Source organism: Monodon monoceros, unplaced genomic scaffold (genome assembly GCF_005190385.1).
Source record: "Monodon monoceros isolate NGI ecotype Baffin Bay Population unplaced genomic scaffold, NGI_Narwhal_1 Super_Scaffold_18, whole genome shotgun sequence".
In the NCBI taxonomy this organism is placed as follows: Eukaryota; Metazoa; Chordata; class Mammalia; order Artiodactyla; family Monodontidae; genus Monodon; species Monodon monoceros.
This window is the reverse complement of record NW_021703774.1, coordinates 80,886,004-80,913,514: the sequence shown is the minus strand read 5'-3', so window position 1 is coordinate 80,913,514 and position 27,511 is coordinate 80,886,004. Positions and strand designations below refer to the sequence as shown.

The following is a 27,511-nucleotide window of genomic DNA, read 5'->3' as shown; positions in this document are numbered from 1 at the left end:
CCAAAACTTAACTATCAACTCCCTAAATACACCTAACAAACAATGTCTTCCCACAGTCTTCCACACCTCAGTAAATTCAATCCTAATCTTCCATTATTCTTGGTAAACTGAAAGCCAAAACTCTTGGTGTTATTGGTATCTCATACAACCCATATATCAGCAAATCCACATTATCTTTTTCAGGCATCAAGTTCAAAATATATTTAGAACTGGATTATATCTTTATATCTCTAGTGTTAGTCTAAACCACCATTATTTCTTGCCAAAATTATTAAGAACAACCTCCTAACTTAATCTTGTGATTCTGTCCTTGCTCTTTCTTTAATCTCTCCGCACTAGAGCTAGTGCGATCCTTTTTAAAACAATCAAATTATTCCACCGCTCAAAAGCTTGAGCATCTGACTCAGAGTAAAAAGCAACATTCTTACCATAACCTACAAATCACTAAATAATTTGGCCCTTCCTGCCCCTGAACTCATCTGATAGCAATCTTCCCCTTGTTAACTGCACTCAGACCATACAGTTACTCAAAGATGTCAAATATGCTACTATCTCTGGCCCTTTGCACTTGCTTTCTCTCTACCTGAAGCATGCTCCTCACTGCCAAATTTAAGCAAGGCCTGCTCCCATTCTTCCTTCAGTCTCTACTCAAATCCCACTTCATCACCGAAGCTTTTTGAAACCACCCTAATTTAAAATAAAAACCTACAAACCTGCAGGCTCACATGCTCTGTTCCAAATTCCCAGCTTTATTTTTCTCTATGACAATTACCACCTGATATATTCACTATTTGTTTGACTCTACCATGAAAAATTAAGTCTTTGGGGACAGTGACTTTACGTTGTTCACAGAAATATACCATGCCTGGCACTCAATAAGCATGCAACTATTTGTTGAATTAATAAATGATTGTAAACACTGTCCAACGATGAGCCAAGGAGTATAATAAGAGTAATTTCTTTTCTTGAACTTTTTTTCTTTTGGAATATTGACTTAATTCTCAATGTATTGATTCCTAATGTTTCTCATGTTCCATCAGGTATGTCAAAAACTTGTCAATATTATTTTTCAAATGACCTAATATAACAAATTTAATAGAAGTGGTTCCATTTTTTTCCTGGAGACATCCTTAATGGGGTCCTTAGTCCTCACGCTTCAGTCTAAACTAGCTCCTGCACAGCTGTCATTCTGGGCATTCCCATTCACTTTCTTGGCTTATTAACATTTCTGTGGATCACATTCTCTAATAGCTCTCCAGAAAGAGGTGTATGGGAGGCAGTTTCTGAATCCTTGCATGCTGAAAAATGTTTACATCTTACTCTCACACTGATTAAGTTTAGATATAGAATTCTAGGTTGAAAATCTTTCCCTCTCGCCCCACAACTTTTTATTTTAATTTTTTATCACCCCCCCCAACTTCTGAAGTTACAGTTCCACCATCTTCTACCTCCTAGTATTGCTATTTTTAAAGATCATATTTAGATTTCCATTTCATTGCAGGTTACCTACTTCGATTCTTTGGAAACTCTGTTGATCTTCATTCTAACCCATAGCATATCGTCATCTTACGATGATGATACACAGCTTTGACAGAAGCCTTTTACTATCAGCATACTGGGCATTAAATGGGTCATTTCAGATTGGCAATTCTAGGTTCGTAGGAGAACTTCTTGTATTATTTATTTGATAATTTCTTTCATTTCTTTTTCTATAATTTGTACTAGCTGGCAGTTGATCTCTTGTAATTTTTAAATCTTTTTAAGATCTTTTTGTTTTATTTTCTAGGAGACTAAATAGAATTTATCTACCAAACCTATTGATTTTTTTCACCTATCATACTTCCAAGAGCTCCTTCTTATTTTAATTTTTTTTGGGGGGGGGTGCCACATTGCTCAGCATGTGGGATCTTAGCTCCCTGAACAGGTATCAAACCCGACCAGGGATCAGACCTGCACCCCCTGAAGTAGAAGCAGAAGGGCGGAGTCTTAACCACCTGACCTCTGGGGAAGTCCCTTTAATTACTTCTTTTGTGGAGATTCTATCCTTAATTTGTGACCAATAGCTTGCCATTTTTCAGAACATCATAATTTTTATTTCACACTTCCTTTTGCCCTTGTATTCTGTTATGTCCTTTCATGAGGGCAGCTGTGTCAATCAGAAACATGTACAGCTGTAGGGACTAATAGTGGCTCATATAACAAGACCAAATGTAGGCAGTTGATGGTGTTAGTTTAACAACATCAAAGTTAGAATCACTGAGATGATCTTGGCTTTATCCTCATGAGTATATAATGGTGTCAGAATTCCAGGCATCACATCCAAATTCAAGGAAGGAAAAAGGAGGAAGATGGATGACACCAGCAACATCTGTCCCTTTTGTCAGGAAGGTAAAAACTTTCTGAAAATCACCCTCTAAACAGAATTCTGTTTCTATTTTGGGGGCATAAACTGTGGATCAGAGGTACCCTAATGCCAGGAATGCTGAGAAAGGAAATACTTAGATTTTACAGTCTCTATATTTGAAGCCAGACAAGAGAGAGAAGTTGGGAATTCTCAACTATCCCACAATGGATGGCATATGACAGTGGCTCTCATCAAATGTCTGATGATCCTTCCATCCATTCATATCCTTTTATATTTAAATATACTTTAATATGTCAGTATTTACTTATTTATTTGGGTCTTAGTTGTGGCACACAGGATCTTCGTTTCGACATGCAAACTCTTAGTTGAGGCATGTGGGATCTAGTTTCCTGAACAAGGATCAAACCCAGGCCCCCTGCACTGGGAATGGGGAGTCTTAGCCACTGGATGACCAAGGAAGTCCCTAAATATACTTTAAAACTGCTCAGAATCATGTGTGAGAGAGCGAGCAGAACTTATGAACTGATGGGGTTCACCGTAAGGCAATCTTTTTCATCAGAAATGAACCCCAAATGGCAACATTAGGAGGCCTCTTCTAATTATTCACTTTCTCCAGAGAGTGACAAAGCCTCTAATTCCAGACAGCAGAGTAGGGAAGAATGGTGAAATGGAAAAGTTCACTACTGGCAATCTGGAAGCAAGTTGAGGTAAGTGAATGTCTCACAGTTTAGTGTGCAGATTGATCCTTTAATCTCCCCAATTTCAGCCAAGTACCTCATCCCCACCCTCAATCTAGACCTAATATCCCCAAGTCCAGGGCCTCTGATTTTACTTATCCAGAGAATAAGCCCAACTTTTGTGATACCTATCACCTCTAGATCCTGAGCCACCATAGGTTTCTAGGAAATAAATCAAGTAGCTTCCTTTATAGCTCATTTGCATGCCCTTGGGTTGTAGTTGGCTCAACTCTACTAGGTAAATCATCAGATCCAACAAATATTCAATCCATTTCCCTGGTTTTGAAAAATTAACTGAAACCTCCATTGGTGTCTCTTCTCTCATTCCTGTCCTTTATAAGTCTATACATTTTTTATTCATGTACTGTGAAGAGAATTACTAGAAGGAGGAGGGATAATGCCTTGGTTTAGCTAGAAATCATGAAGTGCTTTGAGGTACAAAATTTCATAAAGTTCTATAGATGTTTTCCTTTTTGAAAACAATTTACGAGGCCATAAAGAAAACCAAAGATCTCAATAAAGTGTTTTTTTTAAAAACAAAAAGAAATAGGGAATTCCCTGGTGGTCCAGTAGTTAGGACTCAGGGCTTTCACTGCTGAGGGTCCAGGTTCAACCCCTGGTCGGGGAATTCCCACAAGCCCCCCAGCATGGCCATAAATAAATGAAATGTAACAGACTATTATTGAGCCCTTACTGTCTTAAGCACTTTACAGGTACAATTCTCAACTCAATCCTCAAAGCCATCTTATAAGGAAGGTACTACATATTCTCCATTTGAAGATACACACTCGCACACACACACACCAAAGTTCATTATCTGTATCACTATACTATGCAACAATCACCTTTAAAAGGGTGGGTGGGTGGCAGGGGACCCAAAATTCTTATATAGAGGAGGTAAGTCAATAATGATTCTGGAATGAGGCTAAATTTTAATCAAAGAAAAATTCACAGGCTTCCCTGGCGGCTCAGTGGTTAAGAATCCTCCTGCCAATGCAGCGGACATAGGTTTGAGCCCTGGTCCGGGAAGATCCCACATGCTGCGGAGCAACTAAGCCCGTGCGCCACAACTACTGAGCCTGTGCTCTAAAGCCTGTGAGCCACAACTACTGAGCCCACATGCCACAACTACTGAAGCCTGTGCGCCTAGAGCCTGCGCTCTGCAACAAGAGAAGCCACTGCAATAAGAAGCCCACACACCACAACGAAGAGGAGCCCCCACTCGCTGCAACTAGAGAAAGCCCGTGCGCAGCAAGGAGACCCGATGCAGCAATAGATAGATAAATAAATAAATAAATGAAAAATTCACATCTTTTTGATAAAGTCAAGATTCAGCATAAGAACCTAAAAGAAGTACAATGAAATTAAGCTAAGCAAAGAATAAAAATAAAAGAGAGGGCTTCCCTGGTGGCGCAGTGGTTGAGAGTCCGCCTGCCGATGCAGGGGACATGGGTTCGTGCCCCCGTCCAGGAGGATCCCACATGCCACGGAGCCCGTGAGTCATGGCCACTGAGTCTGCACTTCTGGAGCCTGTGCTCCGCAGCGGGAGAGGCCACAGCAGTGAGAGGCCCACGTACAGCAAAAAAATAAAATAAAATAAAATAAAATAAAAAATAAAAGAGAACTGTGAGAGTTAGAATACTTAAAAAAAGAATAAACAATTTCAAAAACTGGATCACTAAAATGACCAATAGGGACTTCCCTAGGTCCAGTGGTTAAGAATTCACCTTTCAATGTAGGGGGTGCACGTTTGATCCCTGGTCAGGGAGCTAAGATCCCACATGCCTCGCAGCCAAAAAACCAAAATATAAAACAGAGCAATATTGTAACAAATTCAGTAATGACTTTAAAAATGGTCCACAACAAAAAAATCTTTAAAAAATAAAATAAAATGACCAACAAGAGACTCAAATCTATGGCTAGGCTAATAAAGAATAAGGAAATAAACTCAGCTATTCAACATTATAAACAAGAAAGAGATAGAAACACAGATTTTTGTAAAATCTTTATGGTCTATTTCTAAGCAAGTATGTTTTTCTTTTTTTTATTTATTTTTAAACTTTTCTTAATGGCTTTTTAAAAAAATTATTTATTTATTTTTGGCTGCGTTGGGTCTTCGTTGCTGTGCGTGGGCTTTCTCTAATTGCAGCGAGCAGGGGCTACTCTTTGTTGTGGTGCGTGGGCTTCTCATTGTGGTGGCTTCTCTTGTTGTGGAGCACAGGCTCTAGGCGTGTGGGCTTCAGTAGTTGCGGCACGCGGGCTCAGTAGTTATGGCTCGCGGGGCCTAGAGCGCAGGCTTAGTAGTTGTGGCGCGCGGGCTTAGCTGCTCCGCAGCATGTGGGATCTTCCCAGACCAGGGTTTGAACCCGTGTCCCCTGCAATAGCAGGTGGATTCTTAACCACTGCACCATCAGGGAAGCCCACAAGTATGTTTTTAAAACCTCTACTAACTGGTGGGATTTTCTAAGATAATACATATTATCATAATTGCATGAGTGACTCAAGAAGAGGTGGGAAACCCGACTTGATCAATAAGCATGTGAGAAGCTAAGTCCCTTAAAGAACTAGCCCTAAAAGGCCTGAAGTCCAGACAGGGAAACGGGGTGGGTAAGATGGAACGAAAGTGTTAGGGAAGACAAGACACAAGTAAACTGGCTTTTAGAAATAGTTCTCCTGACAGTGTACTGGTAAGAAATAGCACTTGTAAAGGCAGAGGAGTTTAAAACAGAGGGTTTCCTACTGTAAGAGTGCAAATAGGAGATAACAGATTGTGTACTAAAGAATTTAACCTTGCCCAAAGAGAAGTTTGGCCTTTGCCCTCAGCAGCTGGGAGGGCGTCTCTAAGCCCTTGAAATGCACTGTCTGACAAAAGTATCTTTGTTTACTTGAGGCCTTAGGCCATATGCTAATGATATGATTTCTGGTAGAGTCTTCAGGTCACACAGTCAGCTCAACATCAGGAGGGGCTGGAAACCAGTCAATCATGTGGCCAGTGAACTACATCTACATGACAGAGTTCCAAAAAAAATTCTGGACACCAAGGCTCATGCAAGCCTCGATGGTTGGCAATATTCTCTTCATGCTGTCACACATTATTGCTAGGAGGAGTTAACTACATTAAGAATTCCACTGAGGGGGCTTCCCTGGTGGTCCAGTGGGTGGGACTCCCTGCTCCCAGCACTGGAGTCCCGGGTTCGATCCCTGGTCAGGGAACTAGACCCTGCACGCATGCCGCAGCTAAGGGTTGGCATGCCACAACTGAAGATCCCATGCACCACAGCTGGGACTCAGCGCAGCCAATATAAATGGATGAATAAATAAAGATTAAACAAAAAAGAAAGAATTCCACTGAGAAGACACAAATGGAAGTTCCACATTTAGAACTCTCCTAGACTACTCTGCTCTGTGTCTTTCCATTGGATGATTTTAATCTGTATCCTTTCACTGTAATAAATGTTAACTGTCAGTATACATCTTTCAGTGAGTTCTAAGAAATTACTGAATCTGAGGGTAGTCTTAAGAAATCCTGAACTTGCAACTGGTGTCAGAAGTGAGAATGAATAAGATAAATTAAAAAAAAAAAAAGGAAGCGCAAATGGTTTTGGGGACCCCCAAATTCTGCAACTGGGTGTCAGAAGTGAGGGAGGCCTGTGAATTGTTCCCTAACTTCATGGTTGGCCTCAAACGTGAGATTCACTAGAACCATCCTGACTCACTGAAACTTCTGGTTGGGAAGAGGAAGGAAAAGATGACAAGGGTTATGAACCTTTGATTCCTGGATGACTATCTAGTCACTCATGGTATGGAACTACAGCTGCAGTTACTAGAGGTAAAAGTTACCAACAGAAAGAACTTAGAAACTGTAGCTCCAACTCCCTAGGAGTTGACTCCCTGGATAAACAAGGAAATGCAAACTAACAAGAAACAAGGTAATGAAACAATTCCTTGGTTATTGTTATCTGTAGCAGCTAAAATAAAGAGTGTATTGGGACAGATCCTGACACTGGGCAAAGTTTAGATTTCAGCCAGTCTGAGCTACAGCCACTAGCATTCCAAAGGGGAAAATTATGCTGGGAAAATAGACAGCACCTCTATGACTTCAGTCACAAAGTAGTCCGGGTTGAGGAAAGACAAAATCAAGAAACTAATGAAACGAGAGTTTACAATGCTAAGGAATTATCTCATTTTGTGGATTGACATTGTATGCTTCCTGAAAAAGACCTTTACTAAAATATTGTAAGAGTGACTGATTACTCAGAGGCAGTATTGTTGATTCTGAATGCTGCAGAATAGAACAGCAATGTTTGAGCTGATGGAGGGCCCACAGCTCACTATGGAACCACAGATGGCTATACATAACCTAGATACACAGCAGGTGATTCCTGAGGGGACAGCTAGCTTGGTGGACTGGATAAAAGCCCCTGTGAGGTTTTTTTTACCCTCAGACAGGCGACTGTCCTTCTCCTATAAATGCCAAATAGAACTCCCCAGAAGAATTGGCTGATATGCTTCTCACACGCAAGCCACGCCAGATGAGCATTATGCAGAGCAGGATGTTCATCTACTGAGTATGCCTCCTACTAAGATCAAGGTAAATAATGTGATTAAGGGGGACCTTTGTACATGGGCACCCCCATGTAATTTTACTGCTGCAAAACCTAGCAATAATCTGAGAAGCCTTATTAGATTTGTCTCAGCTTTATGGGCCTTACAGATGTTAAGAAAACTAGTGATTCATGAGAAAATAGGGAAAGACAAAGGGGAGAGTCAAGGGATTTATCCCAGCAGGATGGAAATCTTCAGGTGGCTGTTAAAAAGGGAAGGGGCGGGGGTCTTCCCTGGTGGCGCTGTGGTTGAGAGGACGCCTGCCGATGCAGGGGACACGGATTCGTGCCCCGGTCTGGGAAGATCCCACATGCCACGGAGCGGCTGGGCCCGTGAGCCATGGCCGCTAAGCCTGTGTCCAGAGCCTGTGCTCCGCAACGGGAGAGGCCACAACAGTGAGAGGCCCGCATACCATAAAAAACAAAAACAAAAACAAAAATAACAAAAAAAAAAAAAAAGGGAGGGGGGGAAGGTAGTGAATAAAGCAGACAATGATGGTGTTGAAACAAAGGTCTTAACGTAGCACTCTTGGGAGGTTGGGTGGACCAATGGGAGCCACTGCTGGTCCCCAACATTAAAGGGCATTAAACAACTGTTGTATTTACCCCAGTATGAAGAAATTTTAAAAGCTGGAGGGCAAAGATGACAATGAGAAACCTGACCTTGTACTGCCTGGAGCAACGATTCCATGGATCAATCAACCTGAAAACTGAAGGAGAGGCCAGGGTTTTCTGGCTCAACCCCAGCTGGAAAACACAAGGCAATATGCACTTGTGTGGGTAAAATAGCCAGGGGGTGGATAAGAGACAGTTCCGGGACTCCCTGACATGGGGGCCCAATGTGCCATGATTCTAAAACCTGCTGAAGACCTAATGGGAGCTAAGGTTAGATTGGGAGGAGAGGGATAGTTGATAGGATTAAGGTGATGAAAGTTGGAATATATGAACAGACTTTATGTGAAGTAGTTACATCTCTCCTTTATGTGACTATGTCACTGGAATGGATATTATGTCTGACTGGTACTGTAAAACAGAAGACACACAGGTTCACCTTCAGGCAAGTCTTGATTAGACATGGGACATGGAAATCACTAAAACTGTCCAAGTCCAGGGACTTCCCTGGTGGTCCGGTGGCTAAGACTCCACGCTCCCAATGCAGGGGGCCCGGGTTCGATCCCTGGGTAAGGAACTAGATCCCACATGCCGCAACTAAGAGTTTGCATGCCGCTACTAAAGATCCCGCATGTCGCAACTTGAAGATCCCACGTGCTACAACTAAGACCTGGCACAGCAAAATACATACATACATAAATATTTTTTTAAAAAAACAAAACTGTCCAAGTCCACAGAAGTTGTAGACCTGAGACAGTATAGGATACCTGATGGATAAAATGAGATTACAACTTTAATGACAAATTAGAAGCTGGAGTGCTAGTATCAATGAATTCTTTGTACAATAACCATGTGTAGTTTCATCAAGAAAAAAAGTAAATGTTTCATCAAGAGTAACAGCAGACTATTAAAGTTTGAATAAAGTAGTGCCACCATAGCATCAGCAGTCCTTGATACGATTTCAACAATACAAAAAATATATACAGCAGACTAAAAAAGAGTGGCACTCAGTGACTGAACATGTCAATTTTTTTTTCTAACTCTGAAAAAGAGCCAAACAGCAATTTTCCTTGATGTGGAAGGACCCTAATTTATGTTTACTATACTGCCACAGGGTTATTTCAATTCACCAGCTTACTGGTATGATTTGTTTAGAAGAGAGTTAGACTTGATGCAGGTCCTGAGTGTAAAAATATACTATACTAATTTCATGATAATATCAGAAACTAAAGATGAAGGTAAGACTGACTCAGATGCAATGGCGACACACATGACCAACAGAAGCTGTTGCTAAATATAGCAAAGGTCCAAGGACCTGTCCAAACTGGTGAAATTCTTAGGAATAACCTAGGCAGGAGCCACCCGTGACATTCCAAAGGTGAAAAAAAAAAAACTGCTTCTGCCACCTACCCCTAGAACTAAACAAGAAGCCAACATTTGGTTGGTATATTTGAATTTTAAAGAACACACCCTCCATATCTGGGAATATTACCAGCACCAATCTATACAACTACCCAAAAGAAGGTCATATTTGAACGGGGGCCTGAACAAAGGCAGCCACTGTCTGAACTGCAAAAAGCAGTCTTTCTCATGATGCTTTTGTGCCCCTGTGATCCACACTCGGACATGATTCTGGAAGTGTCAGCAACATGTACCTACGCAGATTGAAACTTATGGCAAAAACCTCTCAGTGCCACTCAGCAGAGACCCACCAGGATTTTGGACCAGAGAAGTTCTGGATACCACGGTAAAATTTATGTCATTTAAGAGAAAATTACTAGCTTGCCATTCAGCACTGAGACTGACTCTATGACTGAAGGACACAAAATAACCATGAAACCTGAAATACTCATAATGTCTTGGGTGACAGGGGAACACTCTAATGACGAAGGCAAGGCCCAGAAGCATTCCACATAAACAGAGATGGTCTGTGCAGGAACATGCGACCAGGAGGATGCAAAGAAGTATTTATTGTATTTATGAGCAGGTAGCTGGCCTCTTTTCCTCTAAATATAACTTCTGAACCACCAGAGGAGCTGCTGAATGCTATGATCACATAGGTGGTGCTCTATAAAGTCTATTAGCTAACAAAGAGCTGCTTGGTTTATGGATGGTGGTTCCAAGGTGAACAGAAAGCATCCTGTTTACAAGGCCACCACTCTAACTGAAGAAGGTATAAGTAATAACAAATCATATTAATGAGGTGGACTGCATGCTGTTATCCCCTATGTTTGGGTTTTTACTGAACTCTGCAGCTGGTATTAGAAGAGAGGGTGGTCTTGTGGACTGTTTCCTAACTTTTGTACAGATGATAAAGAGAAAGAATCTGGTAAGACTCAATAATGAACACTTTAAACTTTGACTATGGGGTATCTTTGAAGAGTGTTTTTAAAGGGGGTGGGGTGGGTGGGGCTTAACTACATGTTAGCCAAATGATACTGGCAGCAATGTGGACAGAATTAATTTGACAATATAAAACTCAAAACTAGTTTACAACTAGGGAGACTAGTTGTAAATGTGTTGTAGTTACAGGAACCTAGGCTTTTAAGTCCAGTGCCATTGGTTCTGCCATAGTCTATCCAGGAAAATCACAGTGTGAAAAAACGAAAGAAAAGGGAAGAACATTCAAGAGATAATTAGGAGTTGGATATGAGTAGTAAAGGAAAGTGGTGAAGGAAAGGGAAGAATGGAACATGGTTAAACTTTGAGAGGAGTGGCTGAAGCTATCTGTTCACAGGATAAAGGATGCCATGTTCCTATTCTTTCTGTTTCGCACCATCAATGTAAAAAGCCATAAGAAATCTAAATGCTCAAAGATCTGACTGCAGCTGTGAGAAAGTAATTTAATGTCTTACTGAGATTACAAGACAAGGGTAAGATCTGGACCTCAGGTGAAGGCATTCACAAGATTAGTCACCTCAAGCAAAACATTAGCCAATTCATAAGTAAGATGAGACATTTTGTAACAAAGGATACAAAAGTTTAAAGTAGCATTTCTACACCAATGTTCTGTAAAACAGTAAGAGGTGCCTTGGAAAAGAAAAAAGAGCATTACCCCTATGAGGTCAAGTTTGAAAGATTCCATACACTGTATTCTATATTCTGAATACCACATGGGAGAAAATGAGCATATGGGCTAAAATAGATCTGGAGTTCAAATCCTGGCTCTACCACTTATGGGGACACCTTGTACAGATTACTAAAGCTTTCTGTAAGAACTCTCGCTCACCTTTAAAACAGTCAGGATATCAGTACCAACACTGCATGGGTGGTTGGTGTGAATTAAACAAACATGCACCATTAGGAAAACTGCCTGGCACAAACTACAGATGCAATACTTGTTAGTGAACAGAATTAATGCATCCCCTTCTTTTAGAGGATTCCAAAAAATTCCAATGGCTCTAATGAACTAAAAGCTCTAAGACATCCTAGAGTTAAAAAACAAATATTTAAGTGTGGTTAATCAAACTTAACACCTGACTAGAAATTTCAGTACTTTCCAGAACAGTTCAGATGTAACAGGCCGGTGATAAGTGAATACTACTGTATCCTGAGGGTAAAAGAAGGGTGAAAGACAAAGCTATGTATTAATGAATTATTAATTATGCTACTTAGATGCTTATAAATCCCTAGTTTTTCTACAAACTGTATATCCAATATGAAAGCAGTATATTTATGCTTTGATGTTAAAATGGGTATCACTTAGCCACACCCATGGAAATATTACCTTTTAAGACAACAGCCCAGAGCCTAAATCCCATAGAACACTTGAAAAAAAGTGTATTTGAACCAGAGGCGTTGCATACAAAGAAATAATATAACTCCATTCTTGCAACCCAAATCCATGTACTGATACATTTTCAACAAATATCCATAAAACAATTAGGTATGAATATGGAAACCATTAAATAATTTATCAAAAATATATCTTGTCTAAGACATAAAACACAAAACTGATAATTTTAAAATGCTAACAAAATTATAGAATACTTGCTTTAGGAAAAATAATTTTACAAGAACTTTTTATAATATTTCTTGATAAGCAATTATGACTTCTGTACCTATGTTCTTTGTGTTCCAATAGCTGACAGTCTCTACATGTCAGCCTATCACATGTTTCACAGAAAAGTTTCAACTGTTCTTGTTTGTGTACAGGGCAGAAAACAGGGCGCTGACCAGATGCTCCAACAGACTCTGCAGTAAAATAAAACACATATTTTTAAACTAAACAAAATTTTTGTCTAACTTTCTAAATTCTTACTGATATTGGCATCAAAAGCTTATAAAGATAAGTAGAAATGCTATAGAGGCAAAAGAGGGAGATTAATAGTAATCATTAAAACTGCTTCTATCTTACCTGAGACATCTTCTTTCTTCCTGATCAAGTGATCTTTAGTGAATTTTACTCTTTGATGTGCTTCAATACATGTCTTACATAGCCACTCTCCACATTCTACACAAAAGCCAACTGCACTTGCATTGTCTTCACAACTAGTACATACCTAAAGGAGGAAATAAATACTAAGCTACATTAAATTTACAAAATATAGATCCACAAAACAAAAAGGTGAAAACTTTCTAACTTGCTCTCAAATATACTAATTCACTGTACCTAGAATAAAATTATTTTGTTATCCATTTCTCTTCAACAAAATCCTTTCCCTTCCAGATCAAACATTCAGGTAGGTAAAAAAAAGTCTCAGAACACAAAATCTATACAAGATTTGAATCTTTAAGTAATGACTTTTAATCTCATTTAACCAGGTCTGAGGGTGTAGAATAAAGATATCCTTCATTTTCAATTTGAAAGATGAAACTAAGGCATAACTACCCTAAATTATGTAACAATTCAAGCATGTTTTCTTATAATTCATATTTTCATATCAAGATAGGAATATAAAGAAAAATTGAGAAGCATACCTGTTCTGATTTCTCATCAGAACTGCTAGGAGCTTCAGATGTATCTTTCACAAAATAATTATCCACAAGGTCTATCTGTCTGCATTCTTGGCGGCATACTGGGCACCGTATTACACCAACTACAACACAAAACAACAACATTAAGAAATATTCTTCAGAAAAAATAAGGAAATTGTACACGATGCCTACATGGGAACTACTCATTCATATATCATAGACAAGAACAAAGAAATGAGCATTAAGAGCTGAGTAAAATAAGTTATTCCACTAAGTTATTACATTGGGGAAAAATGATACCTTATTTAGGAAGAGAAAATAAGCATTAATAGGCAAAAAAACTTTAAGGTGCTTCGTTATTACACTATGTGGTTGTAATAACGGCCCCCAAAGATACCTAGGTCGTAATGCTTGGAAAACCTGTGTCACTTTATACAGCAAAGGAGATTTTGCGAGGGTGATTAAATTAAGGATCTTGAGATGGGTATGCTGTCCTGGATTATTTGATAGGCCATAAATGTCATCACAAGTGATCTAACAAGATGGAGGCAGAAGAAGATTAGACTACAGAAGAGGAGAAGGCAATTGACAATGAAAGCAGAGATTAGAATAATGTGCTTTGGAAACAGAGACACAGCCAAGGAATGCAGGTGGCTACTATAAGCTGGAAAAAAAGAAAAAGAAAAAGAAAATGGATTCTCTCCTCAGAGCCTCCAGAAGGAACAAGACCTGCCGACACTTTGACTCTAACACAGTAGAACTGATTTCACACGTCAGCCTTCAAGAACAATAAGAAAATAAAATGTATGTTGTTTTAAGACAAAAGTTTATGGCAATTCTGTTACAGCAGAAATAGAAATACACAATCTATCAACTTATAAATTCTGACTTTGTTCAGAACTACTTGAATTCATGCTAATGTGGGAAGAAAGATCATCTGTGATGTAACCTGCTAGTGTTCTGGCATCTATCAGAACGAATAAACCTGCTGAGGTTAACATATGAAAGTTAAACTTAACTGTAAAATAGCATCACAGTCAACACAACAAACTGACTACTATATGTCAGCCATAAAATTGAGAACATAGCATGACTCAATCCTTGCTTTTAAGAAAGGGTTCAAGACTAGGATATAATTTTTACAGTTTATACTATGCACAACTATAGGAAGCACCATACAAAGACAAGGCTATAAACAGTCCAAAGAGCTGTGCATACAGGAGGTACAGCTCAGTGGTAGTGAGACTTAGGTGGTGGGAAGAAGGAACTATATACTCTACTTACACTGTGTGTGTGTGTGTGTGTGTGTGTGTCTGCACGTGTTTGTGTGGGCATTCACATTTGTGTATGTAATCCACTCCATTTTCTTTGAAACTTCTAAAATTAAAATACGGGAGAATTCCTGTATGTGCAATGATAAAATTTTTGAAAATTTAGGAAATCAAAAATTCTCCATGCTCTCCACCTTGATTTATGCTTGAGTTATGTGCTATATTTCCTTTGAAATCTTTGGTTATCAGTAGTTTTACTAAAATTTTGAAGAATCCACTTTCATCTGCTTTCTGGATTTCTTAATATAGGTTCGTAAGACACAGCTTGTTGACAGCATAGTTTCCTAAATGCTGCAAGTTTGCAGCCATTACCACTTCAAAGAGGTTTGAATGAGGGAACTTTTTTTCCTTGTTAAAACAGTTCCTGTTTCTATAGAAACTTCATTTCTAGATTAACCTGTGATGGATGCGCTACCATAATTCAAGTATATAGTTCTTTTTTTTCTATCAACTACTTATTGTCATCCACTAGTAAAGACATTAAAGATGCAGCAAGCATCCAGAGGGCAGACAGTAGCAGCAAGAAAAACTACAATCCTGCAGCCTGCGGAACAAAAACCACATTCACAGAAAGACAGACAAGATGAAAAGGAAGAGGGCTACGTACCACATGAAGGAACAAGATAAAACCCCAGAAAAACAACTAAATGGAGATAGGCAGCCTTCCAGAAAAAGAATTCAGAATAACGATAGTGAAGATGAACCAGGACCTCAGAAAAAGAATGGAGACAAAGATCAAGAAGATGCAAGAAATGTTTAACAAAGACCTAGAAGAATTAACAAAAAACAGAGATGAACAATAACTAAAATGAAAAAAACACTAGAAGGAATCAACAGCAGAATAAATGAGGCAGAAGAACAGATAAGTGACCTGGAAGACAGAATGGTGGAATTCACTGCTGAGGAACAGAATAAAGAAAAAAGAATGAAAAGAAATGAAGACATCCTAAGAGACCTTGGGGACAACATTAAATGCAACAACATTCGCATTATAGGGGTCCCAGAAGGAGAAGAGAGAGAGAAAGGACCTGAGAAAATATTTCAAGAGATTATAGTCGAAAACTTCCCTAAAATGGGAAAGCAAATAGCCACCCAAGTCCAGGAAGCGCAGAGAGTCCCAGGCAGGATAAACCCAAGGAGAAACATGCCGAGACACATAGTAATCAAATTGATAAAAATTAAAGACAAATTATTGAAAGCAACAAGGGAAAAACGACAAATAATATACAAGGGAACTCCCATGAGGTTAATAGCTGATTTCTCAGCAGAAACTCTACAAGCCAGAAGGGAGTGGCGTGACATACTTACAGTGATGAAAGGGAAGAACCTTACAACCATGATTACTCTACCCGGCAAGGATCTCATTTAGATTCCATGGAGTAATCAAAAGCTTTAGAGACAAGCAAAAGCTAAGAGAATTCAACACCACTAAACCAACTCTATAACAAATGCTAAAGGAACTTCTCTAAGTGGGAAACACAAGAGTAGAAAAGGACCTACAAAAGCAAACCCATAACAATTAAAAAAATGGTAATAGGAACATACATATCGATAACTACCTTTAATGTGAATGGATTAAATGCTCCAACCAAAAGACACAGGCTTGCTGAATGGACACAAAAACAAGACTCATATATATGCTGTCTACAAGAGACCCACTTCAGACCCAGGGACACATTCAGACCAAAAGTGAGGGGATGGAAAAAGATATTCCATGCAAATGGAAATCAAAGGAAAGCTGAAGTAGCAATACTCATATCAAATAAAAGAGACTTTAAAATAAAGAATGTTACAAGAGACAATGAAGGACACTACATAATTATCAAGGGATCAATCCAAGAAGATATAACAATTATAAATATATACGCTCCCAACATAGGAGCACCTCAATACATAAGGCAACTGCTAACAGCTATAAAAGAGGAAATCGACAGTAACACAATAATAATGGGGGACTTTAATACCTCACTTACACCAACGGACAGATCATCCAAAATGAAAATAAATAAGGAAACAGAAGCTTTAAATGACCCAATAGACCAGATAGATTTAATTGATATTTATAGGACATTCCAAAACAGCAGATTACACTTTGTTCTCAAGTGTGCACGGAACATTCTCCAGGGTAGATCACATCTTGGGTCACAAATCAAGCCACAATAAATTAAAGAAAATTGAAACCATATCAAGCACCTTTTCTGACCACAACGCTATGAGATGAGAAATCAATTACGGGGAAAAAAACGTAAAAAACACAAACACATGGAGTATAAACAATATGTTACTAAATAACCAAGAGATCACTGAAGAAATCAAAGAGGACATAAAAAAGTACCTAGAGACAAATGACAATGAAAATAAGACGATCCAAAACCTATGGGATGCAGCAAAAGCACTTCTAAGAGGGAAGATTATAGCTATACAAGCCTATCTCAAGAAACAAGAAATACCTCAAAAAAACAATCTAACCTTACACCTAAAGGAACTACAGAAAGAAGAACAAACAAAACCCAAAGTTAGCAGAAGGAAAGAAATCATAAAGATCACAGCAGAAATAAATGAAATAGAAACAAAGAAAACAATAGCAAAGATCAATAAAACTAAAAGCTGGTTCTTTGAGAAGGTAAACAAAATCGATAAACCATTAGCCAGACTCATCTAGAAAAAGAGGGAGAGACTCAAATAAAATCAGAAATGAAAAAGGAAAAGTTACAACAGACACCACAGAAATACAAAGCATCCTAAGAGACTACTGCAAGCCACTCTATGCCAGTAAAACGGACAACCTGGAAGAAATGGACTAATTCTTTGAAAGGTATAACCTTCCAAGACTGAACCAGGAAGAAATAGAAACTATGAACAGACCAATCACAAGTAATGAAATTGAAACTGTGATTAGAAATCTTTCAACAAAGTCCAGACCAGATGGCTTCACAGGTGAATTCTATCAAACACTTAGAGAAGAGCTACTAACACCCATCCCTTCTCAAACTCTTCCAAAAAATTGCAGAGGGAGGAACACTCCCAAACTCATTCTATGAAGTCACCATCATCCTGATACCAAAACCAGACAAAGATACTACAAAAAAAGAAAATTACAAACCATATCACTGATGAATATAGATGCAAAAATCCTCAACAAAATACTAGCAAACAGAATCCAACAACACATTAAAAGGATCATACACCATGATCAAGTGAGATTTATCCCAGGGATGCAAGGATTCTTCAATATACGCATATCAATGTGATACACCATATTAACAAACTGGAGAATAAAAACCATATGATCATCTCAATAGATGCACAAAAAGCTTTCGACAAAATTCAACACCCATTTATGATAAAAACCCTCCAGAAAGTAGGCAGAGAGGGAACTTACCTTAACATAATAAAGGCCATATATGACAAACACACAGTCAACGTCATTCTCAATGGTGAAAAACTGAAGCCATTTCTTCTAAGATCAGGAACAAGACAAGATTGCCCACTCTTGCCACTATTATTCAACATAACTTTGGAAGTTTTAGCCACGGCAATCAGAGAAGAAAAAGAAATAAAAGGAATCCAAATTGGAAAAGAAGAAGTAAAATTGTTACTCTTTGCAGATGACATGATACTATACAGAGAGAATCCTAAAGATGCCACCAGAAAACTACTAGAGCTAAATCAATGAATTTGGTAAAGTTGTAGGATACAAAATAAATGCACAGAAAACTCTTGCATTGTTATACACTAATGATGAAAAATCTGAAAGAGAACTTAAGGAAACACTCCCATTTACCACTGCAACAAAAAGAATAAAATACCTAGGCATAAACCTACCTAAGGAGACAAAAGACCTGTATGCAGAAAACTATAAGACACTGATGAAAGAAATTAAAGATCATACAAACAGATGGAGAGATATGCCATGTTCTTGGATTGGAAGAATCAATATTGTGAAAATGACTATACTACCCAAAGCATTCTACAGATTCAATGAAATCCCTATTAAATTACCAATGGCACTTTTTACAGAACTAGAACAAAACATCTTAAAATTTGTATGGAGACACAAAAGACCCCGAATAGACAAAGCAGTCTTGAGGGAATAAAAACGGAGCTGGAGGAATCAGACTCCCTGACTTCAGACTATACTCAAAGCTACAGTAATCAATACAGTATGGTACTGGCACAAAAACAGAAATATAGATCAGTGGAACAGGATAGAAAACCCACAGATAAACCCATGCACCTATGGTCAACTAATCTACGACAAAGGAAGCAAGGATACACAAGAAAAGACAGTCTCTCCAATAAGTGGTGCTGGGAAAACTGGAAAGCTACATGTAAAAGAATGAAATTAGAACACTCCCTAACACCATACACAAAAACAAACTCAAAATGGATTAGAGACCTAAATGTAAGACTGGACACTATAAAACTCTTAGAGGAAAACATAGGAGGAACACTCTTTGACATAAATCAAAACAAGATATTTTTTGATCCACCTCCTAGAGAAATGGAAATAAAAACAAAAATAAACAAATGGGACCTAATGAAACTTAAAAGCTTTTGCAAAAGAAATAAAAACAAGACAAAAAGACAACCCTCAGAATAGGAGCAAACATTTGCAAACGAATCAACGGACAAAGGATTAGTCTCCCAAATATATAAACAGCTCATGCAGGTCAATATTAAAAAAACAAACAACCCAATCAAAAAATGGGCAGAGGGGGCTTCCCTGGTGGCACAGTGGTTGAGAGTCTGCCTGCCGATGCAGGGGACCCGGGTTCCTGCCCCGATCTGGGAAGATCCCACATGCCACGGAGCGGCTAGGCCCATGAGCCATGGCCGCTGAGCCTGTGTGTCCAGAGCCTGTGCTCTGCAACGGGAGAGGCCGCAACAGTGAGAGGCCTGCATACCGCAAAAAAAAAAAAAAAAAAAAAAAAAGGGCAGAAAACCTCAATAGACAACTCTCCAAAGAAGACAGACAGATGGCCAAGAAGCACATGAAAAGCTGCTCAAAATCACTAACTATTAGAGAAATGCAAATCAAAACTACAATGAGGTATCACCTCACACCAGTTAGAATGGGCATCATCAGAAAATCTAAAAACAACAAATGCTGGAGAGGGTGTGGAGAAAAGGGAACCCTCTTGCACTGTCGGTGGGAATGCAAATTGATACAGCCACTATGAAGAACAGTATGGAGGTTCCTTAAAAAACTAAAAATAGAATTACCATATGACCCAGCAATCCCACTACTGGGCATATACCCAGAGAAAACCATAATTCAAAAAGACACATGCACCCCAATATTCACTGCAGCACTATTTACAACAGCCAAGTCATGGAAGCAACCTAAATGCCCATCGACAGACAAATGGATAAAGAAGATGTGGTACATATATACAATACAATATTACTCAGCCATAAAAAGGAACGAAATTTGGTCATTTGTAGGGACGTGGATGTATCTAGAGGTCATACAGAATGAAGTTAACTCAGAAAGAGAAAAACAAATATCGTATATTAAAGCATATATGTGGAACCTAGAAAAAATGGTACAGATGAACTGGTTTGCAGGGCAGAAATAGAGACACAGATGTAGAGAACAAATATATGGACACCAAGGGGTAAAGTGGCGGGGTGGGGGGTGGGCGGTGATGAATTGGGAGGTTGGGATTGACATGTATACACTAACATGTATAAAATGGATAACTAATAAGAACCTTCTGTATAAGAAAATAAACAAAATAAAATTCAAAAAAAAAAGATGCAGCAAGCTTATTTTCTAAATGAAATAGGCATTTTCATATTTATTACTGCACTCTTGGTTATGCAAACACTTCGATGATATAAATGTTTATGTCCCCCATAAATCTGGTCAGAAATCACTTTTGATTTTGTTCATCAAGTTAAACAATCTACACTGGGATAGAGTACTGGGTAAAAGTGGTACAAACTAAGATAAAAGACAATAAAAATGCTAGATCTTAAAATAGAAACTGGTTTATGCACTAAACGTTTTGTGCTTTGGCCTAATATTAACATGTCAGGACTTCCCTGGTGGTCCGGTGGTTAAGACTCTGGCTTCCACTGCAGAGGGAATAGGTTTGATCCTGGTTGGGGAATTGAGATCACTTCCCTGCATGCCGTGCTGCATGGCCAAAAATTTAAAAAATAAAAATAAAAATCCTGTCATTAAAAAAACGAACAAACATGATATCTGTGTAAAATGACAAAAAGAACCAGTGTTGAATCACGTTATACTTCTTGTCATTCTGCATTATCCCAGATTGCTAAATGTGTTCTTTCCAAGAAGTTTGACTGAATTACTGTATACATTTACTGGACTATGTGACAGTTCTGTCACTGTTAGAGATTTCAGTAATTAAAATGGGAAACAGAAGCTTAGGCTATTTTCCTTATCAAAACTATCTTCCCTGGAGCCACATTGTTATGATGGTTTTCATGCTCCTGTATACTGGATGTCTTAAGGTGAGTGCAGTTCAGGGGATCCTTTCTAATTACAGGAAGGTACTTCTTTCCTTCAACACTGTGATCTGACCTGTGCCAAATCTGTACTATACACTATGTAAATGGCTAACAAGTCAACTGCAAACCAACTGAATGTACAAAATCTTAGTGCTGGTGCTGAAATCTCTTCAGAATAGTCATCATGATCTCAAAGTTTTGAAATCTGCAAGCATCAAGTGTCAATCAAAACTAAAGATGAAACACTAGTGCATATTGAATTCTCATCCTTTAGGTGTACTTCCTTTTTAGATTTTTTGGTTCTCAGCTATTTTTACCATACTGTTTCATTTAAATTTCCTATATACTAACTTCGTTTGTGTGACTGAAATAAAACTGCAGTATATTAAAAAAAAAAAGGGTTCAAGACTAGTATATGATTTTTATAGTTTATAGCACGCACAACTATAGGAAGCAGCATACAAAGACAAGAATATAAACAGTCCAAGAGTTGTACATATAGGAGGTATAGCTCAGTGGTAGAGCATTTGACTGCAAAGAGTTGTACATATACAAACGACAGTAACTTATATAGTAATTGTAATGGAAAAAGAAAACAAAATGTCATGCTAAAAGCAGGAATATCAGTCCCTCAGCAGACATACATACATTGGTAAAACAAACTCAAATTTACCATTACATATGAAAACAAAATATTGTTTTTATAATACAAAATGCATACAAAGATCCTGCTCAAAGGAAATGCATAAAAACAGTTTTTTGAATCAAAGGAAGAAACAGTATGGTCAGGAGAAAGGGGAAAATGAATATAAATATTTTTACATCTAAGATGGCATGAATTAAAAACCATTGTAGAGTGACTTCCCTCGTGGGCCAGTGGTTAAGAATCCGCCTTCCAATGCAGGGGAAGCAGGTTCAATCCCTAGTTGGGAAACTAAGATCCCACGTGCCATGGGGCAACTAAGCCCATGTGCCTCAACTACCGAGCCTGCACACCACAACTATAGAGCCCGTGCGCCACAACTAGAGAGAAGTCTGCGCACCACAATGAAAGATCCTGCATGCCACAACTAAGACTCGATGCAGCCAATGAATGAATGAATGAATAAATAAATAAATATTTTTTAAAATCCCGGAAACCTACAGCATTAACTACAGAGGAGATGAGGATAAGTAATTTAGGAGCAAAAATAAGCGAGCAACTAACTTCTTACAGTGAATAAGGTAAGTTTTCACTGAAGAGGTGACATTTATACATGGTCTTGAAGAATCAACATGCATTTACTAATGTGCAAGAAAGAGTATGCTTGGTTGGCCTGGGTTCATTAAACCCCACACATTCCTAAGGAAGGCCTTCAACACTAGCCCTTGATGGGCATATGGGAGATGGCCTTTGAACTCTTGGAATATTATGCCTGATAAAAGCGTTTCTGTTTGCCTGAGGCCTTGGGCCATCTGTATTCAGTTTGACCTGTGAGGTCGGCTGGAGTCCAAGTAGGTGTTATCAGTTCTGTGGATGCTGCATCCCTATATGACTGAGTCTCCAAAAAAAGCCCCAGACAAGGGCTTCCCTGGTGGCGTAGTGGTTAAGAATCCAACTGCCAATGCAGGGGACACAGGTTCGACCCCTGGTCCGGCACAATCCGACATGCCAGGGAGCAACTAAGCCCGTGTGCCACAACTACTGAGCCTGCGCGCCTAGAGCCCGTGCTCCGTAACGAGAGAAGCCACCGCAATGAAGAGCCCACACACCGCAACGATGAATAGTCGCCACTCGCCACAACTAGAGAAAAGCCCACGCGCAGCAACGAAGACCCAACCAATGCAGCCAAAAATCAAATAAATAAGTAAATTTATTTTTAAAAAAACCCCAGACACAGAGGTTCATGTGAGCTTCCCTGGTTGGCAATACTCCTCCTGCATATTGTCATACATTGTAACTGGGAGAATTAAGACTCTCCCTGTGCAACTCCACTGAAAGGAGACACCTGGATGCTTGCATCTGCTTTCTCCTGGATTTTACACCATGCACCTTTTCTCTTTGCTAATTTTAATCTGTATCCTTTCACTGCAATAAAATCAACCATGAGTATAAGCTTTTCTTAATTCTGTGAGTCCTTCCAGCAAATCACTGAACCTGAGGATGGTCTTGGGGACCCCCAACAAAACTAGGAAAGGAAGAAACAGCATGCAAATCAAGAAGAGCAGGTGCGAAGTTCACAAATGGAAAAAAAAGAATAGGAGTCTATAGATAGAAAATTATATGTATATATAACTATATGTATATATAATTATATATATGTAAAATATTGAGAAAGTTCTTAAGAAATTTGTAACATCTTAATGAAGGAATAACTCTGAAGGAATATCTCTGAAGAGACATTCTGTTCTGAGCAAGAAACATTCAATATATAAAAGTATCCATTATACTTTTATGTATGATTTGATGTAAGTCATACCAGGTTTTGTTTTTTGAACTCAATAAGCTGATTCTCAGATTCTTACAATTTCTACTTCTACCTGGCAAGCTGACATCACAGTTTACGACTTTTTATCTTTTTCAAAAAATGTAGATGGCAAAAGGATACCTAAACATTGCAGAAGAAACACAACCCAAAGTACAGGAAGAATAGAGGGATACATTTGAGAAAGACTCTTATTTGCCATAAAGGTTTTCAGAGAAGCTTGGAATTCAGAAATCTAAGGCATGAAAGAACCCCCAATGAGACACAGGAAAATTTAAGTCTGCAGACCATCAGCCAAACCCATTCCTATGCTGACTACTTGCTTCTGTCAGATTACCCAGCAGCCAAGGTGTCTTACCACCAAAACAAAGAGTTGAAGCTTCTTTAAGGATCTTTCTGCTATTTACTTCTATATTTATAAATAAATTTTTAAATTATATAAATGTTTGTGTTGAAAATGTGAGTCATTTTCCATTCGAGTTTATGAGTAACAATGCCCTTGTAATTAGTGATCAGATGAGCGTGCTCCTGACTCAATCACTCAGTACTAGTTGTCATGTTGAGTTTTCATTACTATACAAAACTGAAACCCAAACTTCAGAGCCAAAGCTACCGACCAAGTTTTTTTTTTTTTAACTTTTATTTTTGGCTGTGTTGGGTCTTCGTTTCTGTGTGTGGGCTTTCTCTAGTTGCGGCGAGCAGGGGCCACTCTTCATCGCAGTGTGCGGGCCTCTCACTGTCGCGGCCTCTCTTGTTGCGGAGCACAGGCTCCAGACGCACAGGCTCAGTAGCTGTGGCTCACGGGCCTAGTTGCTCTGTGGCATGTGGGATCTTCCCAGACCAGGGCACGAACCCGTGTCCCCTGCATTGGCAGGCAGATTCTCAACCACTGCGCCGCCAGGGAAGCCCCTACTGACCAAGTTTCACGCATAACGTCCCTAGAACTGATTTCATTACTTCAATGTTCTGAGAGACCCATTCATACCTATTAGACTAATTTAAGTGTCAATTTACTAAAATGTATAATCTTTGGGGGGAGTGCTTAAAGGCTAGAATAGACAAGTCTACAAACTAGTTTATCTCCACAGTGTTGTTAACTGGAATTTAGCTTCATTAAATTGGTGGACTTCCATTCAAGATGGATCACTAAGCAAATCTAAGACCACCTGACCCCCAACTCCAACACAGAAATGGCTAACATATAACAAATTAAAGGTCTAAAAATATATAACTGAGTCTACAACCAAGAAGTCAAAATTAGAAGTGCCAGAAACCAAAAGGGCACTCAAAGCCTAAGTGGTAAGGCAGTGATGCAAGTGGGCCACAGGGGTTATCGTTACCACCGTTGGGAATAGGAAGACAAAGGTTAAAAGTTGAAACTGAACTCCCTCAATAAAGCCATAGGGCAGGCTTTAAGTACTCTAAAACCTAAAATCCTTGCCAGCCGTGGAGTCATCCACAAGAAGTCTGAACACAAACAAGCTTCCTGCATAGATACATAACCAAAGTGTGTACTATCTGCACAGTACATAGAAAGGCCAAGTCAAGAAACTAATAAGAAGCTTGTCTAGGAGTAGCTTCCAGGTTGGTGAACTTGGGGATATTCAGGAAGAGTGACATACTCAGTGAGCATGGAAGCTCCACACCTCTTCCCACATACCTTGCCCTATGCATCTGTTCCATCTGGCTGTTCCTGAGCTATATTCTTTTATAATAACTAGTAATCTATCCAATGCCGGATGACTTAGGGTTCATGTAGTGATGCAATTTCCAGCCCTGAACCTTCGTGTCCTGGCACCAGTTTTTCTCAGATTTCAGAAACACTGAATGGAAAATTGGAAGTAAATCTATTATGACCCAGAAGGAACCCAAGGAAACCAGTCCATCATACTAGTCATCTTTCCCAAGGCTGAACTCAACGTTTCTCCTCTGTTCTCTATCCTAAGTTCAAGTTCTTATTTAAAATCTCCTTTTTAATCAACTCAGAACTCCAAACAAAATGTCCACGAGGCAAAAGTCATTATTTTTGCCTAACAGCTACTTGTTTTCCTGGGATTCCTCTTTAGATAAGTAAATTCACATATTCATTCAACAACAACAAAAAGAAGCTTGTCTGGACCCTTACAAACACAAAACCATCTCATTAGAACTCCTCCCAACCCAAGGCACAAGTGGAACTCCCACTGAAGATAAGCTCATAAATAAGACTACAATGCACATGAAGAAATTTCAGTACTATTACAGTCAACAAATACAATACACCAAGAAGTAGAAACCTAATCCACAGAAGACAAATCAGTCTGATAAAGACTTCAAATATGTGTAAAATTTTCACAAAGTGACAAATGGGATCTATGAAAATGGGTAGATCTGAAAAAGAATCAAGAAAATAAAATTACTGAACAAACTCACAACACAAGCTAAATAATAAGTGATAACTGTAAAAAAATTATCAAGGTAGAAGATAGATATGAAGAAATCACATAGAATTCAACAGAGATAAGGAGAGATAGAAACCACAAAAGATAAAAAGCAAGCTAAAGAACTGAATGAGGCTTTCTGGCTGTGACAACCTCCCCACAAGAACAAGCCTCTCACAAAGGATCTCCTTCATCCCTCTCCAGAAAAGAAGAAGAAACGTAAGAAGAAGCACCTGGTGCAGAGCCCCAATTCCTATTTCATGGATGTGAAATGTTCAAGATGCTATAAAATCACCACTGTCTTTAGCAATGCACAAACACTTTTTGTGTTGGCTGCTCTACTATATTCTGCCAGCCTACAGGAGGAAAAAGCAAGGATTACAGAAGGATGCTCCTTCAGACAGAAGCAGCACTAAAATCACCCTGAATCAAGATGAATGGGAAACCATCCCAATAAATACATTTTGGATACTGAAAAAAAAAAAGGGGGGGGACTGAATGAGAAACTCCAGCATGTGTCAAATAGAAGTTCTAAAAGTTCATGAAGGAACTGAAGTAGAAATGCTAAAGAGATAACAGTTGGAAATTTCAAAACTAAAGAAATGAACACTCAGATTGCAATCCAAGTCCTGAGCAGGGTAAATAAAAATAAATGTGCGCACATAAACATAGCAAAAATGAAGAACTTCGTTTTTTTTTTTTTTTTTTGGCCATCCATGTGGCTTGCAGGACCTCAGTTCCCTGACCAGGGATTGAACTCAGGCCATGGCAGTGAAAAGCCTAGAATCCTAACCCCTAGGCCACCAGGGAACTCCCGAAAAAAACTCTTAATAACTACTAGTAATAGAAGAAAATCAGACTTACAGCTGACCTCATCAGTAAAAAAAAAAAACTGTCAAAAGATAACAGGAATGTTTATCTTCAAAGCTGTTAGAGAAAATAACAGTCAACCAGCAATCTGTATCCTGATTAAGCTATTATTCAAGAATATAAGCAAATCAAATTATCAGACATATAACTACTTATTCATTGCTGTAAGAATAAAGCATTAGACTGAACCATATAAAACTGCCAGTATTTGACCACTTGTGACCTGCAAATATGGTAATTTTATACAGTTCAACCTGATATTTAAGAACATGGAAAAATACTTAGAAGATGCAAAAATTAATTAGCAAAGGCATCAATAAAACATATTGATATCTAAATGCATGGCTTAAAAGTAAATATATAAAAGAGAGATTAAAAATTAAATTAAAATAGAAAAATATAATAATCTGTTCTATTATAATTAAACTTCAGCTTTAAAAATCATTCTAATTACAATATGAAGGGAAATTTGAGATATGATTAAAATTATGTCAATTAAAATAAGGTAAAAACCTTGCCTTAACAAAATAAGCAAAGGCCTTGAAATTGAATCACACAAACTGGAGAGTCAAATTTCAGAAATTCCAGGCATCTCTATTAGTTGGCACCTTTTTTTCCAGTCTGATTCACATAAATTGGCTCAGGAGACACTGGGGACACAGGAACTCTCTGTCACCCCACAACCCTTGTCAGATGTTTTCCAGCCC

At 38.7% G+C, this 27,511-nt stretch overlaps 1 protein-coding gene across 2 annotated transcripts in view; it reads right to left on the bottom strand.

The window, feature by feature from the left end:
- Positions 1–27,511, bottom strand: part of TRIM33 (tripartite motif containing 33) — a 152,028-nt gene that overhangs the window by 65,513 nt on the left and 59,004 nt on the right. For both annotated transcript variants that reach the window (XM_029227741.1, XM_029227742.1), the window contains exons 2-4: positions 13,239–13,357; positions 12,676–12,820; positions 12,380–12,512 (exon numbers count right to left, since the gene is read on the bottom strand). In XM_029227741.1, coding sequence (XP_029083574.1) covers positions 12,380–12,512; positions 12,676–12,820; positions 13,239–13,357 — 397 coding nt within the window. The remainder of the gene's footprint in view (positions 1–12,379; positions 12,513–12,675; positions 12,821–13,238; positions 13,358–27,511) is intronic.